Source organism: Echinops telfairi, unplaced genomic scaffold (assembly GCF_000313985.2).
Source record: "Echinops telfairi isolate 266 unplaced genomic scaffold, ASM31398v2 ScPeMD7_1;HRSCAF=3_0, whole genome shotgun sequence".
NCBI lineage: Eukaryota > Metazoa > Chordata > Mammalia > Afrosoricida > Tenrecidae > Echinops > Echinops telfairi.
In genome coordinates, this window is record NW_022103896.1 from 19672368 (window position 1) to 19687547 (window position 15180).

At 46.1% G+C, this 15180-nt stretch overlaps 1 protein-coding gene across 3 annotated transcripts in view; it reads left to right on the plus strand.

The window, feature by feature from the left end:
* Positions 1 to 7252, plus strand: part of TAF2 (TATA-box binding protein associated factor 2) — a 73042-nt gene extending 65790 nt beyond the window's left edge. For 2 of the 3 annotated variants that reach the window (XM_045300010.1, XM_045300034.1), the window contains 2 exons: positions 812 to 946; positions 5836 to 7252. In XM_045300010.1, the coding sequence (XP_045155945.1) occupies positions 812 to 946; positions 5836 to 6107 (407 nt within the window). In that variant the 3' untranslated portion in view covers positions 6108 to 7252. The remainder of the gene's footprint in view (positions 1 to 811; positions 947 to 5835) is intronic. The other variant, XM_004697414.2, reaches the window with a different exon arrangement.
* The last annotated feature ends 7928 nt before the right edge of the window (positions 7253 to 15180 follow it).

Sequence of the window (15180 nt, forward strand, 5' to 3'; positions counted from 1 at the left end):
CAACAACATCAAGCCACTGACAAAGAACAAATTAAAACATACCAAGAAAGAAAAGCTTGTGTTTTCCAGTCTAGCCTGTTGGGGCACCAGGCCCTGTCTCCAATGTCCACCCTCATCATTCCCTGGGGATGATTCTTAATCTATTCTGTCCAATTTACCGAGAAGGGAGGTTGAGCAAAGGGGACACACCGAGGTAGAGACAGACCTTAGGCACACTACACATGGATAAAATGCCACGCCTACTTACATCCTCATTTGTCGCCAAATTTGGAATCAGCCCACGTATCCTGATGCCTAGAATGGTGCAGTTCTCATTAGACCATAAAACCAGTTCCTATATTTAATTATTTATCATTCCTTTTTTCCAATTCCTATTTTAAATGCCGTCTCTCACTCTCCTGATTTATTTTGATCTATATACGAAGTATATGCTGTAATAGAATCAGTCACCAATATTGTCAGGGACAGGGCAAGCTTTCCTGTGTGTAAAGCTCCTCAGGAATATTAACAATATGGCATGGATCTTGTCCTGAAATATTGAATCTAGTTTAAACATAAGCCAGTCATTCAAACTTACTGTCTCATAAAATCATGATGGTCTCAAGTTTAGGCATATAGGAAGAGTGACAAAGAATTTAATCAAATCTAATCTTGAGTAATTTAAAAAGAGCATTCTTCTTTTATTATTAGAATTCTACTTTGCTTCAACTGCTTCTGATCTTAAGGTTAGCCTACAAAGCAGGTCACACTTTTTCCTTCTTTCGAGGAATAAGGAAGTGAAATCACTCTTTCCTCTCGTTTGGTCCTCTAGGACTCGCTAAGTTCCGGCCTGCCAGCTCCCGGTCGGCTTTGCGGCCTCAGCTCTCATCAGGCTGCGAAGGCCTGCCCACCACCAAGCCCCCGTGGGCGATGGAGCTTACGCGGAAAGGAGCAGGTACAACTCCTTGTATGTATTTAGCTTGCTCGAGAATACATCTGCACACTTCATAGAATGACTCATGGTGTAAAAAGACAAAACTAAGCTAAAACAGATGCAGATTCTAGGACTTCCTTTTCTGGCAGCACCTTGCTACTGTGCTTTTTTTTAACATTAAAGACTATTGTACATTGGACTTTTTCACTTCCCAAAGCAATATATGTTTGCTGTGACAGAAAATGTGGAAATTACAGAAACGTTGGAAGAAGGAGAAGAATCCTCCTTAGGCTGTTTAAAGATGATCAGTGTCTGACGTTTGCTCTTGGTGGTTTTCCAAAGACATGGGCCAACTTTGAGAGAATCCATCAAACCTATGACATGGTGCCTTTTTTAAATGTAAACATCAGCCATTTGTTTTCCTCCCGAAAAGTCATATAATTGGTGATTCAGGCATGAAGCCTTGGTGTACATACCTTTCTTGTCTGTACGTTATTCAGACTAATGGGTTCTAAGTTGTGATAAAGGTAATCCAACTCAGATTTGCCGTGACCTGTTCCACTGGTTCCCATGGACTCCTGCCTGTTCCTCGGGAGGGGACAGGGGTTCTGCTCCTGTGACGTCACAGACTCGGAAACTCGGGGGCAGTGCCCCCTGCCCTATCGAGGTGAGGCGACAGAGACTGGTTTAGTGTTTGCTGCTTACTCTGTCCCTCTGTTGCTTACAGAAAAAAAGATGTTAATCCAAATAGCACGTAATCAGTGCCGATGAACTTCCATGATACAAACATTCACTTGTCAAGATTTGGAGGAACAGGGAGTGAAAACAAGATATACAAGCAAAGTCATTTTTAAGGAGAAACTTATCCAAAAGTCATTAGTCAGACTTTAAAATCTGCCACCTCCTGGTTACAGTCCGACAGATGGATTTTGCGTTTATACACCATGTTTTTTTATGGTGTAAATTAAAAAGGACTGTTTAATGAGTTGAAGAGCTTAGAGTTCAATGGCGATAACACTTTAAACAAAAGTAACACCATAAAATGTTTCAGTATTGAGACCCTAGACCAGCAGTTCTCCACCTTCCTTACGCCGCGACCCTTTCATACAGTCCTCAGGTGGTGGTGATCCCCCCAACCATAAAGTTGTCTGTGGGTTTCTAGGACTATAAATCTTAAGGGGAGTTGAAAGTCTCTTCTTTCTCCTAAGGAGCTGCCAGTGAGTTTGAACTGCTGACTTTGTGGTTAGCAGTCCAACAGTAACCAACGATGCCACCAGTGCCATCTGACAGTTTCATTGTTAGGTAACATCCAGTTGGCTCCGACTTAATGACGGTGTGTACAACAGAACGAAGCACCACCCAGTCTTGTGCCGTCCTCACAATTGTATATTTGAGCCCAGTTGCTGCAGTCACATGAGAATGGGCCGAGCCATCTCTTCGAGGGTCTTCCTCCTGTACGGTACCAGCAGAAATAGGTGGTCCACTGCTGAGCAATGAGCCACTGGAAACTTGATGATACCTGGCAGCTGAATAGTCTCATACCGGTTGCCAAATTGCCTTAATTTCTCCTTTTTAAAGAATGTTTATTATGGAAAACTAATGTAGACTAGTGAATCAAACCTCATGTATCCATTTTCTAGATTAAACCGTGGTCAGCTGGTGGTCGGCCTGAGTTTAATCCATGTTGTGTGCCAGCACGTCGGTTACGACTCAGTGGCTCTCTAGGACCAACTGAGCTGCCTTGTGGGGTTTCCAATGCTGCAATCTTTACAAAAACACCTTTGCGTTCTCGTGTCTCCCCAGGGAGCAGCTGGTGGATTTAAACCAGAAAGGCGCTTTGACCACTGCACCACCAAGGCCCTTTGTGCTTAATCAGTGCCTTCACCTAGGGCCGCGGTTCTCCACCTTCCTCATGCTGCAACCCTTTCATACAGTTCCTCATGTTGTGGTGACCCCCAACCCTCAAATTATTTTTGTTGATACTTAATAACTGTAATTTTGCTACTGTTATGAATCATCATGTAAATATCTGATATGCAGGATATATTTTCATTGTTAAAAATTGAACATAATTAAAGCACAGTGATTAATCACAATACAATATGTAATTATATATATTTATGTGTTTTCCGATGGTCTTAGGCAACCCCTGTGAAAAGTTCCTTTGACCCCCAAAGGAGACCCGACCCACAGGTTGAGAACCGAAGATTCATTGTATCATTTCCTTCACAAGTATTTAACTATGTATCTCTAAGGACTTTAAACAATCCTGGCCCAATACCTTTTTAAAATTAAGTAATTTGTCAGTTAGTATCTAGCCACAGTTTGAGTTTTCAGGTTCAGCCTTCCAGTTGAGCAGTTGCCCTTGGGGTGACTGGGACTCAGAACAGCTCCGTTGGGTTCAAGTGGCTGGTTTGTCAGACTTCAAACACTAGGCCCTTCGTTCAAGGTGCCCCTGGTGGCCCCCATCAAGTGCACATCCCCTTGGTTAGCAGCCAAGCACATTAACCTTTGTACCATCCAGGGACTATCAGTTGACTCATAAATGATACTTTTCTTTTTAATAGTTTCCTGAATCAGTGATATGGTCCACGCACCTCCTGATAGACCCTTTCAAAACCAAACCCCCTGTCTTGGAGTCAGTTCTGACGCCTGGCAACCCCAAAGAACAAGGTAGAACTGCCCCTGGGGTGTCCGAAGCAACTGATCTTTGTGGGAGGAAAAAGCCTCATTTGTCTCCAGTGGAGCACCGGGTGGCTTTGAACTGCTGATTTTTGTCAGCAACTGCCAAGGCTCCAGATGTGCCCGTTAGCTCTTGTTTGGTCTAACATTTCCACTCAACCTCTCTTTTCATTTTTTTCTTCCTTCCATGTAATTTGTTGAGGAAAGTAGGTTTTTGATCTATAATTTTCAAGTCTGTATTTTGCTAATTATATACGCTTGGCATAGTTAACCTGCCTAACTTCCTGTAAATGTGTGGTGGCATCTGTAAGCTTGGAGGGATTCAGGATCACAGCTTGAGGCACACAATACTGGGTCGACTTGTTTCTGTGCTATTTGTCGGTCATTAGTTCACTCCAGGCTGTGGATGGTGACATTCCAGTTCACCCTTCTATCCTTTCTTAAAAGCTAAACTAGTCCTGTAAAGCTGAATTTCGCCTCACCAATGGTTTTCCCAGCAGAAAAGAGAGAGAAGTAGTGTGTTTAATAGTGTTTAAAATAGTGACTTGGTTGACTTGCATCCTCCTGTGGTGATCAATCAGTCTTTTGTTTTTAAAGAATCCTTATGAACTCGGATTTAAATATGTGTGTTACAGTTTTGGTGGTAGAGTGGTTACTTGTGGGGCTGCTAACAGCAAGGTCAGCAGTTTGAATCCACAGGCCAGTTCTCGGGGGAAAGAGGCTTTCTACTCCTGTAAAGTGTCAAAGTCTCCGAAACTCACAGAGGGGGGCAGCTCTACTCTGTCCTGTAGGGTTGATCTGTGTGAGGCTTTTTTGGTTAACAGTTTTAGCGTACTGCAGTTATTATCTTTATCGAACCTAAAATTGTCCCATCTCTGAAAATTGAAAACCTTTTCTTAAGTTGACCCCGACTTTCACTTCTGTGCTATTATTTCCAGTGCCTCAGTCTCGTCTTGGAGATAGATGTCTGAGCCACAAATTCACGGTTTGTCCTGCTTTCCTAACTCCGGGAATCCTTGGAGCCCGCTCTTCCTGTGCCTTCTCCATAGAGACTGCAGGATTGGCAGTCAGTGTATTTTTCCTACAAAATATAAGGCCACTAGGCAAGAGACTGACTCCGTTTTTGAAGTGGTTCTAAGAACTCTGGATAAGAATGCACGCACGCACACTTGGTTGTTCATTTGGCAGTCCCACTGCTGGGAAGTGCGGGGCTTAGCATAACCCTTGGCTTCTCTGCAGGCCAGGTAGCCTGGCAGGTTGGCGTTAAGGATGTGCTTACTGAGCGCTCCCAAGAGTGCAGCTAGCCAACTGGAAAGCTGCAAAGCCTGGGATGGGATAACCGCGTTGGGAGAGGAGCGCGAGGGAGCTGTTTCCACCTTGTTACATCTGACTCTGTTTGTGCGGTCTGGCCTGTTTGTGCAATCAGCAGCATAGTCATGCTAATTTGTTTGAAGCTGAAATTAAAACTATATGAGGGGCCTTCAAACAGTCATGGAAAACTGGAACTAAAAGATAATCCATCTTCGTTGTGTGACGCACTGGACTGAAAGGATCCATTGGATCATTCCCAAGTCTTTCCTCTCCTGTTGCCCGTGGGGGTTTCGGTAGGGGTTGTGAACTGTGCCCTGACCAGCGGCCCCGTGTGGAACAGCACAAAGCACTGCTGTGTCTCTCTGTGTGTGAGTCTATGGGAGAGCCCCGCTGAGGCACCAGTTACATTACATAACCCATTTATTTAGACTTGATAATTACATAAAATTATCATGTAAGTAAAAATATCGTGACAATGGCGCAGGATCAGGCAGTGGTTGGCTCTTTTGGGCATAGGGCCACTGTGGGTCAGAACCGGTTCTGTGGCACCTGACAACAGCGCTTAGTGTAATTTTGTGTTAGGACTATGTGAGTCATCTGTGAGGACAGAAATGTCGTCAGTTTTTCTCTCGGGCTAAAAGCCTGGCACAGAAAGTGCAGTTGTTCCCTAGCCCCCGCCAACGTGCCACCGCACACACCAAAAAAAACTCCCTGTGCCTTTGAGTTTCCGAGCCTTAGATCTTCACAGGAGCATGACCGCCTCATCTCTCACCCATGGAGCCACTGTGGAGTTTGAACCTCTGACCTTGTGCTTAGCCCCTTAATGCATAGTGCACTACACTGCCAGTCCTTCCGAGTCCCCTCGCTGTCTGTCCTGTGACGGTCCCTCCTGTCAAGGGGAATTAATCTGTGTGCTTTGCATTTGGAAGGGAAAGAGCCGTCGCCTCTGGAGATGAGCATGCACCCGGCGGTGGCAGCGGCCGCCGCTCCACTCTCGGTGTTCAGCAAGGAGCCGGCCGCCTCCAAGCACAGCGAGCACCACCGGCACCACCACCACGAGCACAAGAAGAAGAAGAAGAAGCACAAGCACAAGCACAAGCACAAGCACAAGCACGACAGCAAGGAGAAGGACAAGGAGCCCTTCACCTACCACAGCCCGGCCAGCAGCAGGTCCGTCCGCTCCCCGTCCCTCTCCGACTGAGGCCGCCCCGGGAGAAGCCGTGAGAACAGAGTAGCCGCTTTGCCTCGGGGAGAATGAAAAAAGGGCAGGGATCTATAAAAAGACAAAAAGACAAAAAGAAGGAGTTGCCTCATGGAAATTCAGACTCCATTTAAATTCTCAATATTGGATTTGCATTATTGATACAGTTGAGATCTAGTTGGGAAAGAGTACTGTCTGTTTTGGTTCAACCATTTTAGTCCCCTGTTCTCTCTCTGAAACACGCTCCCAAACTGCTCGTCAGATGGTCAAATGGCCATTGGCCGACCCCCCCACCCCCCACCCCGTGCTTTGGTGCTGCAGCCACGGTTAGGTTGTGTGCAGAGCCACCTGCCAAACCCTGGGTGACGCAGCAGTGGGGCCTGGCGGACGCCGCTGGACAAGGCCGCAGGCCGGGGTACGGTGTGCGCGCCTCTCTGTTACACCGGGTTTTGTGGTGTCCAGCGCAGGATGTATGAATACAAATACATTTTCTTTTGCCCTGAAAATTCCAGAAGCAACTCTTTTGTTTATTGTTTTAATCTTGAATGACTATCTTTTAATCATACCATTCAGTGACTGTGATGTTGGCATTTTACCAGAACTGTCAAATCCACAATTGTTCTCAGATCAAGATGTTGAAATTATGTAAGGTTCTTCGCTGTTTTTCTTGGTGAGGCAGCTTCCCCTCCCCCTCCATTAAGTCTAAGGAGTATGTTCATCTGTAAAATAGGTTCTGCCTGTATGGACAATTGAACAACATTAACCCACCCACACAGTCTCGTTCTCAAATGATTTTTTATAACACAGTTTGTTACTGTAAACAAGTGACTTTTCATACTATTTATTCATTTGGACATAAGTTATTTGGCCCTCATATGAGGATATACCAGAACCCTTTCAAAACAGCTATGAAGTGTTTTCATTTTATACTTGAATAGTTTGTATAGTTGTGTGTTTTTAATCTTCTCAGTTTATTATGCGCTTTATTGTTTTAAAGTGTTTTCTTGACCGGTTCAATTTTTTTTTTATCATTTCTCTTATTATAAAATTTGACAAAATACTTTGTTCCAGAATAATTATTTCAAAAAGGATCCAATTAACAGTGGACTTTTTTTTAACAGTGGACTTTTAAATATACTTTTAGTTGTGCTTAACTTGTTTAATAAAGAACTCTAAAAATAAATCATTCTGCCATTGTATCTTTTTGGTTTTTGATATCCTTGTGTGTGTGTGTGTGTGAGTGTACTATCTTTTTGTTCCCCTGAACTTTACTATATCTACTGCCATAAGTACAGTATCCCTATCCACAAGGTTTGAGGAGAGGGTTTTTTTGGTTTTTGTTTTAGGAGAACTTCTTGGATGGATAGGTGAGAGTTGGGCTGGCTTATTGGGAAGGATGATTGCACTAGACCGAGGTGGTAACGTTCTGGCAGGAGAAGTAGTATCTTCAGAGGCACATCCGGGTTGGGAAAGCGAAGCCTTGGACACGGAGCACCAGGCGTAAAGAGAATGTGGTCATACGGTGAAGACCCCAATGGCAGTTACTTAAAGATGCCAATCATTTACTGAGTGTGTTGAGCAGAAGTGAAACGCCAGCATGGAGTATCTTGGGTGAGAGTGTACTGATACCAAATATAAGATTCTATGCTTTGCCAATGCAACGGGCCTATTTCAGAAGCCTTGTTTGTGTTGTAGGAAGACCGTGGCAAGTGATAGTTACCGGCCAAATGGACACCCCTCGTGTGTGTATTGCTCACTTGGATGCGTCTTAGGGAAGCATTTGATGGCGCGCTCTTGATTTCAGCTGGCAGTTAGGAAAAAACCGTGCCAAAGTTGCCTTTCAGCAAACTTTCAAATTACGCTTTTGAAATAGGTAATTATATGCAACTCGTGTAATCCTCCCCTGCAGAGGCGCTGGGAGAACCTGAATGACGTCACGTTGGGTCATTGCTTGCCAGTATTGTCTGAGGGGACGTAAAAAAGTTTGTGGGAAATGGAATGAAAAGAGCCTGGGGTTTTCCATGACTGGTGAATCCCCCATGTATGTTTCTTTCTGGGGCCCATATCACAGGAAACACACGCTCTACAGGACGTTCTTGTGGAGCTCCCATCGTTTCTGAATCTGAGGCGTCACACAGGGAAAGGGCGAAGAGCTCTTTGAGTTGCTGCCTTTTATTGGCTTAAGGAAAGTCTTTGGTGGCTTCTCTGACAGTAGTTTTTGTGTGTGTGTGTGTGTGTGTGTGTGTGTGTGTGTGTGTGTGTGTTTTCGGCAAAGACCTTTTTTTGTTCTGAAGGGGTTTTCTACTAGGGGCAGCCCTAATGCCCCAAGGCTGGGAACCTGTGAGGGCCAGACCGTGACAGGACTGTGTTGTTTTTCCGAGTCTCAAAGGTCGCCTGCCTCTGTGGAGAACCCTTGCCCTCACCTCTTCCTTCTCTGCCAGCTCATCACTCCGCCACAGGGGCAGCCTTCCACAGGTTCAACCCCAGGGGCCTACATTCTGACGGGATGAGGCCTGACCCTTTCGGTTTTGCATCCGAGTGAGAATACAATTGGGACACACAATTTTGTTCCCAAATAGTTTCCAAGCAGCTTTGCACTTCTGAATGTGGTGTTCAGGTGAGCAAAGGCAGGGAACGAGCAGTCACTGCTTTCTAGGCTGCACAGGGAGGGGAAGGTGCCAGTGGGATTTTAGGCAAGACTATTCTGTCTTGGGTGGGATTGTCCCATGCGTTACTGCACACTGAACATCCTGGTCTCAGCCCACCTGATGCGAGTAGGATGCCCCGGCATGGCAAGGTCCAGCCCCCCCCCCACACACACACGTGCATCTTGCCCTCTGCAGCAGAGTTCTGCTCAAGGTTGAAAGCCATGGAGCTCACAGTCTTCCCCCAGGTTCTCAGCATCGTCAGCTCACGAGAGAGAAGATTATGACATTTCTGTACAGAAAATTTGCACAGTTCCATTAACACACAAACCCAGACTTCATTCTGATCATAGTTGCTACTCACTAAGCATCTGTCTTATGGCATGGCACTAAACCCGATGGCAGCAAGTTTGGTTTGGGGCCTTTTAATTGTGAAACAAGTGTCAGAACCCTCATTTTTAAGAAACTCTGGGGGTGCAGTGATTAGATGCTTGTCTGCTGATCAAAAGGTCAGCAGTTGGAACCCACCTGCTACTCTGATGAGGCAGTCTAATTCTGTAAAGGCTGATCTGATCCTTTCAGGAATGCCAAGGGGCCACCCACTCGCTCCCCTGTGTAGGGACACAATGAGTCTGAGTCATCCCGATGGCCATGGGTTCGCTTGTTTGCTTTTCCTCCTCCTCTTACAGGTCAGGACACTACTAAGTGCACAGCATGTGATTTTATTTCTCATCAAACATCATGTGCACTCCGTGGGTGAGGCAACAAGATAAGGCCATGAGTAAGAGAGACCCATTTCTGTCCTTGGGGAGCTTGAGTTTGCGTAGCTACAGCAGTGGAAGGGTGAATAATTTGGCCCGGAGAGTCATGTCTAGAACAACCCCCTGCCTCCCACTTCTCCCCCTGCCACCACCCTTGTTATCTTCTTGAAGAAGAAGAATCCAAATGAATTGGACAGTGGACAGCAACTAACTACAATGGTTAGTCGAAGGCATTGGACAGCAACTAACCACAATGACCACCACGGTGTAGGAACTTTTCTGGTCTTTCTCCTCAGGCCTCCTGGAGTCATGTGTGCACAGTGCGTTCCAGCCAGGTGCAGCGCACAACCTGCACAGCCAGAGCTCAGCAAGGGCCCAGTCCTTGCCTAGAACACTTTTCCTTCAGAGCCCCTCCTACCTATGGAAGTTATGTCTTGCATCAGGATGGGGCAAATGTGTGTTGTGCAGGCTCTGGCAACCAACCAGCCAGCCAGCCAACTGCCCAGCCATCTTCCCTTCCCTTCCATCCCTTTCGTTCATCTTTGCAGTATTTTTGTTGAATACCCACTGTTTTGCTGCGTTTCAGGGCTAGGGTTGTGGTGGTTGGTGCCCTGCACCATGCTCACAGTTGTTTTGCTTGAACCCATGGTTGCTTTCGCTGTGTCCATCCATCTTGCCGAGCATCTTCCTTACTTTGGCTGCCCCTCTATTTTACCAAGCATGCCCTCCAAGAACTGGTCTCTCTTGACAACATGCCCTAAGTACACGAAAGTCCCACCCTCCGTGCTTCTAAGGAGCATTCTGCGTGCACTTCTTCAAAGACAGATCTGTTTGTTCTTCCAGCAGTCCACGTTGCTCTCAATAGTCTTCACCCCCACCGCGATCCAAAGGCATCAATTCCTCGGTCTTCCTTGGTCCATGTCCAACTTACTTATGCATCTGAGGTGACTGAAAATACCATGCCTTGGGTCAGGTATACTTTACCCCTCAAAGGAACATCCGGGATTTCTTAACACTTAATTAGGATAAAGGGGTTCCTAAGACAGTCCCTGTTCTCAATGAGGACGCCGCTCAGCTTTAATCTGCCCACTCGCCCCTTCCCCGTTGCAGATACAACTCTTGCAGGGATGATTCCCCATAGTTTATTAGCCATTGTGTTCTCCCGGGTTTTCACTGCCATGAGTTTGCCCTGAGCATTGCTCGGAGTAACACAAATGCACAGTTGAGTGGGATTCTTGACTGGCGTGGCAGGTGGGTGTGTGCGCAGCACACTGGCAGCACGCGGCGACGGCAGCGTTTTCTCCAAAGCAGCGGCTGCATAAAGGAAAGCGTTGTCCTGCTCTCAAGAAGAAGAAGCAGTGAGCTGCAGCGGGAGGATCAATTTGTTTTTGCTGATGTGTGATGGGCCACGAGTTCTCGCTAACGCTGTAGAGGAAAAGGAAAGGGGCCCACCAAACAGGACAGAAAAGGCATAGCTATGTTCTTTTTCAAGGTAAATGTTTACCCCCAAAACCTGTTGCTTGGATGGGTGATGCGTCACCGAGGGCAAGGGTCATTCTTTAGCTTGTTTATAATACGTGTTCTTCCATAATCATCGAATGTCACGACTTTAACACAAGCTCAGTTTCTACTGAGTTTAATTTGAAAGTAGAGTTTGATTTTTATTCCTGGCCAGAGAGGAAGGACTAAAACTGGGCAGATTATGGTAATAGAAATCGGGAGACCTGGGTTCTGTGTCCCAACTTTGGGATGCCTTCAGGAGGTCTCGTGGCAGAGCAGTTATGCCTCAGCTTCTGAACCACAATATCAGCAGTTCAAAACCACCAACTGCTCTGCAGGAGAAAGACAAGGCAAGTTAAAGTCTCAGAGACTCACAGGGGCAGTTCTACCCTGTCCTGCAGGGTCACTCTGAGTTGGAACCGACCCCATGGTAGAGCACTTGATATTGGTTTAGATATGCTAACACACGCCTCAGGTAGAGACCCTACAGGACTCAGTGGATCAAGACGTGAAGGACTCACTGCTCCCCTTTGCCAGCAAGTCCATTCTGAGACACGGTGATTCCAGGGGTGTTGGAGTAGAGCTGAGCTCATAGTGGCTGATTTTCAGAAGTAAATTCTTGTGTTTCTGAGGAGCCTCCAGGCACGTTCGAATTTCCCACCTTTTCGTTAGCAATCAAGGATGCTAAGTGTTTAACCCACCACAGGGATCCTGGGTCTTAGTCTTGGGAATGGTCTTCTGATTCACCGGGCAGCTAGCTACCTAAGATGCGGTTGAAGCCACCCAATGAAAACGTCAACAACAACCAAAGAGCTATAAGCCACTGTTTGATGAAGCATGGGAACCAAACACCAACCTTTCAGGGTACCAGCTGGCTCCTCGCACAACGGAAAATAACTGCAGGAGAATCAAAACCTGATGTGTGAATTGTCCCCTCCAAGCACGACGTTCAGAAGATGTTAGAAGCTTTTGCCAGGAAAATAGACATCTCTGTTTTCACTTAGAAAACCTTACCATCACTAATCAAAACCACAATATTTTAAGAATGATGCCTTCCCCCCTACTGTGTGAAAGGACTTGGTTCTGTATTTGCAAGGTGTAAGGAACATGCGAGGGCCGGGGCCTCCTGTATCATAACTTCATGATAGAATAACTGTGCAGAGGTGTCTGGGAAGCAGATTTCTAACCAAGGACAAGTCTGTATGAAATCAGTAGAAGTGGAACATGTGGCTCCCAATTTGCTTATTCAAGCATGAAACAAGCGGAGTGATGCTGACTTGACTTCCTTACAGAGAGCGAGAGAGCGACCATTTAGATTTTGCCTCGTGGCCCTGTATAGGACAGAGAACTGACTGAGGGCTTCAGACGGTAAATCTTTAAAAAGCAGACAGCCTCATCTCTGTATGTGTGTTTGAACCACCAGCCTTGCTGTCAATAGCCCAGTGCTTAACCACTACGCCACAGAGGTCCTCAAAACCATCTGAGGCCGTTCCTATTCAAAACCCAAAGGAAGGTCTTTAAGCCAAACCAATCTCACTGCCATCAAGCCCATTCCAGTTCATAGCGACTGTAGGACAGGGTAGAACTGCCTCGGGAGTTTCTGGGACGGGAGCTCTTTAGAGGAATAGAAAACCTCATCTTTCTCCCAAGGAGCAGCTGGTGGTCTAGGACTATTGACCTCGTGGTAAGCAGCCCGCCTTATAACTCACTATACCACCAAGGCTCTTGGGAAAGGTCTTTATAACCTAGGTTTTCCTATCCTAATACAGCATCAATAGTTTGGAGGCTGATACGAAACCCTGTGTGTTTGTGAGGCTATACATCTTCACAGGGGCAGGAAAGCTTATCTTTTCCCCCAGAGCGACTGGTGGGTTTGAAATACCAGCAGTGTTTCCTGCCGTTGTACATAGGGTCACTATGAGTCAGAACCAACCCCACAGCCCCTAACAACGACCACAGGGAGGAAAAAATAAAGTGAGTTGTAGGAGAACCTAAGAAAGGCATCCAGGAGCACTAGAACCCTGTGCACAGCCTTTCCCAGGTGTCCTAGTGACGCCCACAATGTTCATCGTTAAGCCTTTGGACCACAGGACAGCACTTGGATCTTCTATCTTTTTTGGACCACAGGACAGCACTTGGATCTTCTATCTGCCTTTAGGAACAGTGTGATCTCCGACAAGCTGTTGAACCGCTTGGTTTATAAGTAAAGCAGTATTTATTGGCACAGGATGAGTCCTAGACTATGTTAAGTGCTTGGCACCCTGTGTTAGTCTGAGTTGACTAGAGCAACAAATCCAGAGACACTCATGTCTATAAAAAAGAGCTTTATATACAAGAGCAATTGAATATAGAGAAAACATCCCAGCCCAGTCCAGATCAAATCCATAAGTCCGATATTAGCCCATATGTACAATTCCAATGTATAAGTTCCTCTTCAGACTCATGTAACACCTTGAGCAACGCCGAATGCAGGAAGATCATAGGCAAATGGGTGGAAAGTCTTGGGGATCCAGTGGCAGTGGGGGTCTCCACATGCTTCCTCCAGTTCCAGAGCTCTAGTGTAGCTCCATGTGTCTTGTCAGCAGGAATGTCTCCCAGGGAGTGAATGTGTATCCTGCCTCCAGCAAGCTATTTATCTCCTTAGCACAGTGGTTCTCAACATTCCTAATGCTGTGACCCTTTAATACAGTTCCTCATGTTGTGGTGACCCCCGCAACCATAAATTATTTTCGTTGCTACTTCATAACTGTAATTTTGCTACTGTTATGAATCTGGCGACCCCTGTGAAAGGGTCGTTCTACCCCCAAAGGGGTTGCGACCCACAGGTTGAGAACCCCTGCCTTAGCACCTCCAAATGAGGTCATCAAGCTGTGACCTGATTGATAGGCTAAACTCCCCCCCTTCACTCTTAAGTCTCGAATTGACAACAGATTACGTAACTACCACACACCCTTTCTCAATTCGCCCAGTCCTTTGTGACACCTTGTTTAGGTGCTCACCCAAAAGCACTCTCCTTCCCTTGCTGACAGAGTCTGCTTGCAGCTGGAGTGGCCATGTGACCATTGGGACCACTGAGACTAGCAGAAACCTGGGAGTTCAGTTGTTGCTTTACCTGATGAAATGGGGACCCCTGCGACTGGCGCCGTTCTTCACACCAACACCTAGATTCACTTCTGATTAAATACTGTGTGGTGGTTCAGTGGTTGTACATTGAGCTGCCATCTTCCAGATCAGCTGTTTGAAACCAGCCACTCCACAGGAAAAAAACCCAGCACGTTCTACTCCTGTAAACAGTGACAGCCTCAGAAACTCACAGGGGCACTTCTACTTTGTCCTACAGGGTTCCTATGAGTTGGCATCAACTCGATGGCAGTGAGTTTGGCTTGGAGTTGACTGTCTACTCTGCCCTCCAGGGTCCCTAGGAGTCCGAGTGACTCCATGGCTTTGGGTGTGATGTTTGGGATGGGCTACTCAAGTTGACTTATATAAAAGTTACCGTCACACTATGTCACAATTTCTTCATCAGTAAGTTGGTGAGGATAACTATCCAAATCCCCTCATAGTATCATTGTTAAATTTGAAATAATACATAAAAGCAGCTTCAAAAGGGCCTTGCAGATGGTAAGCACTCAATAAATATTAGCTTTTGTAACAGTGGATGTCAATTTTTATTAATTCAAATGAATTCAAAGATGGTTCCGATTAATGAAGTCAAACTGAAAGCATGCTCCTTATGGGGCCCATGCAGAAATGCACACATGGGTTCCCTGTGACTTGCCCACATTCAACTATGGCAGAGGCAGGATAAAACCTCAGGTACCTCAGCGTGCTGGCCAGTCCCTACCTGCTTGCTTTCCATTAAAAAGAAATAAATGTAGATTCACTTCACAGCCTCGTGGCTGTGTTTTAAAACCAAAGAGGTAAAAAACTGAGGACGCTTGCCTGACAAATCACAAAATGTCCCTCCCACTTTTCTCTCACCATTTCTATTTTCAGATTGACACGTAAATGTGTGTGTGTGTGTGTGTGTGTGTGTGTGTGTGTGTGTTTGAGAAGAACCAAGTCGGCTGGACTAAGGAAAACAAGTGGCAATTATTATTACAGATCAACCGTGAAGCGGATAACAACAACAGCAAAGACTCGCCACCCTGCCCACTTGTGGGACTG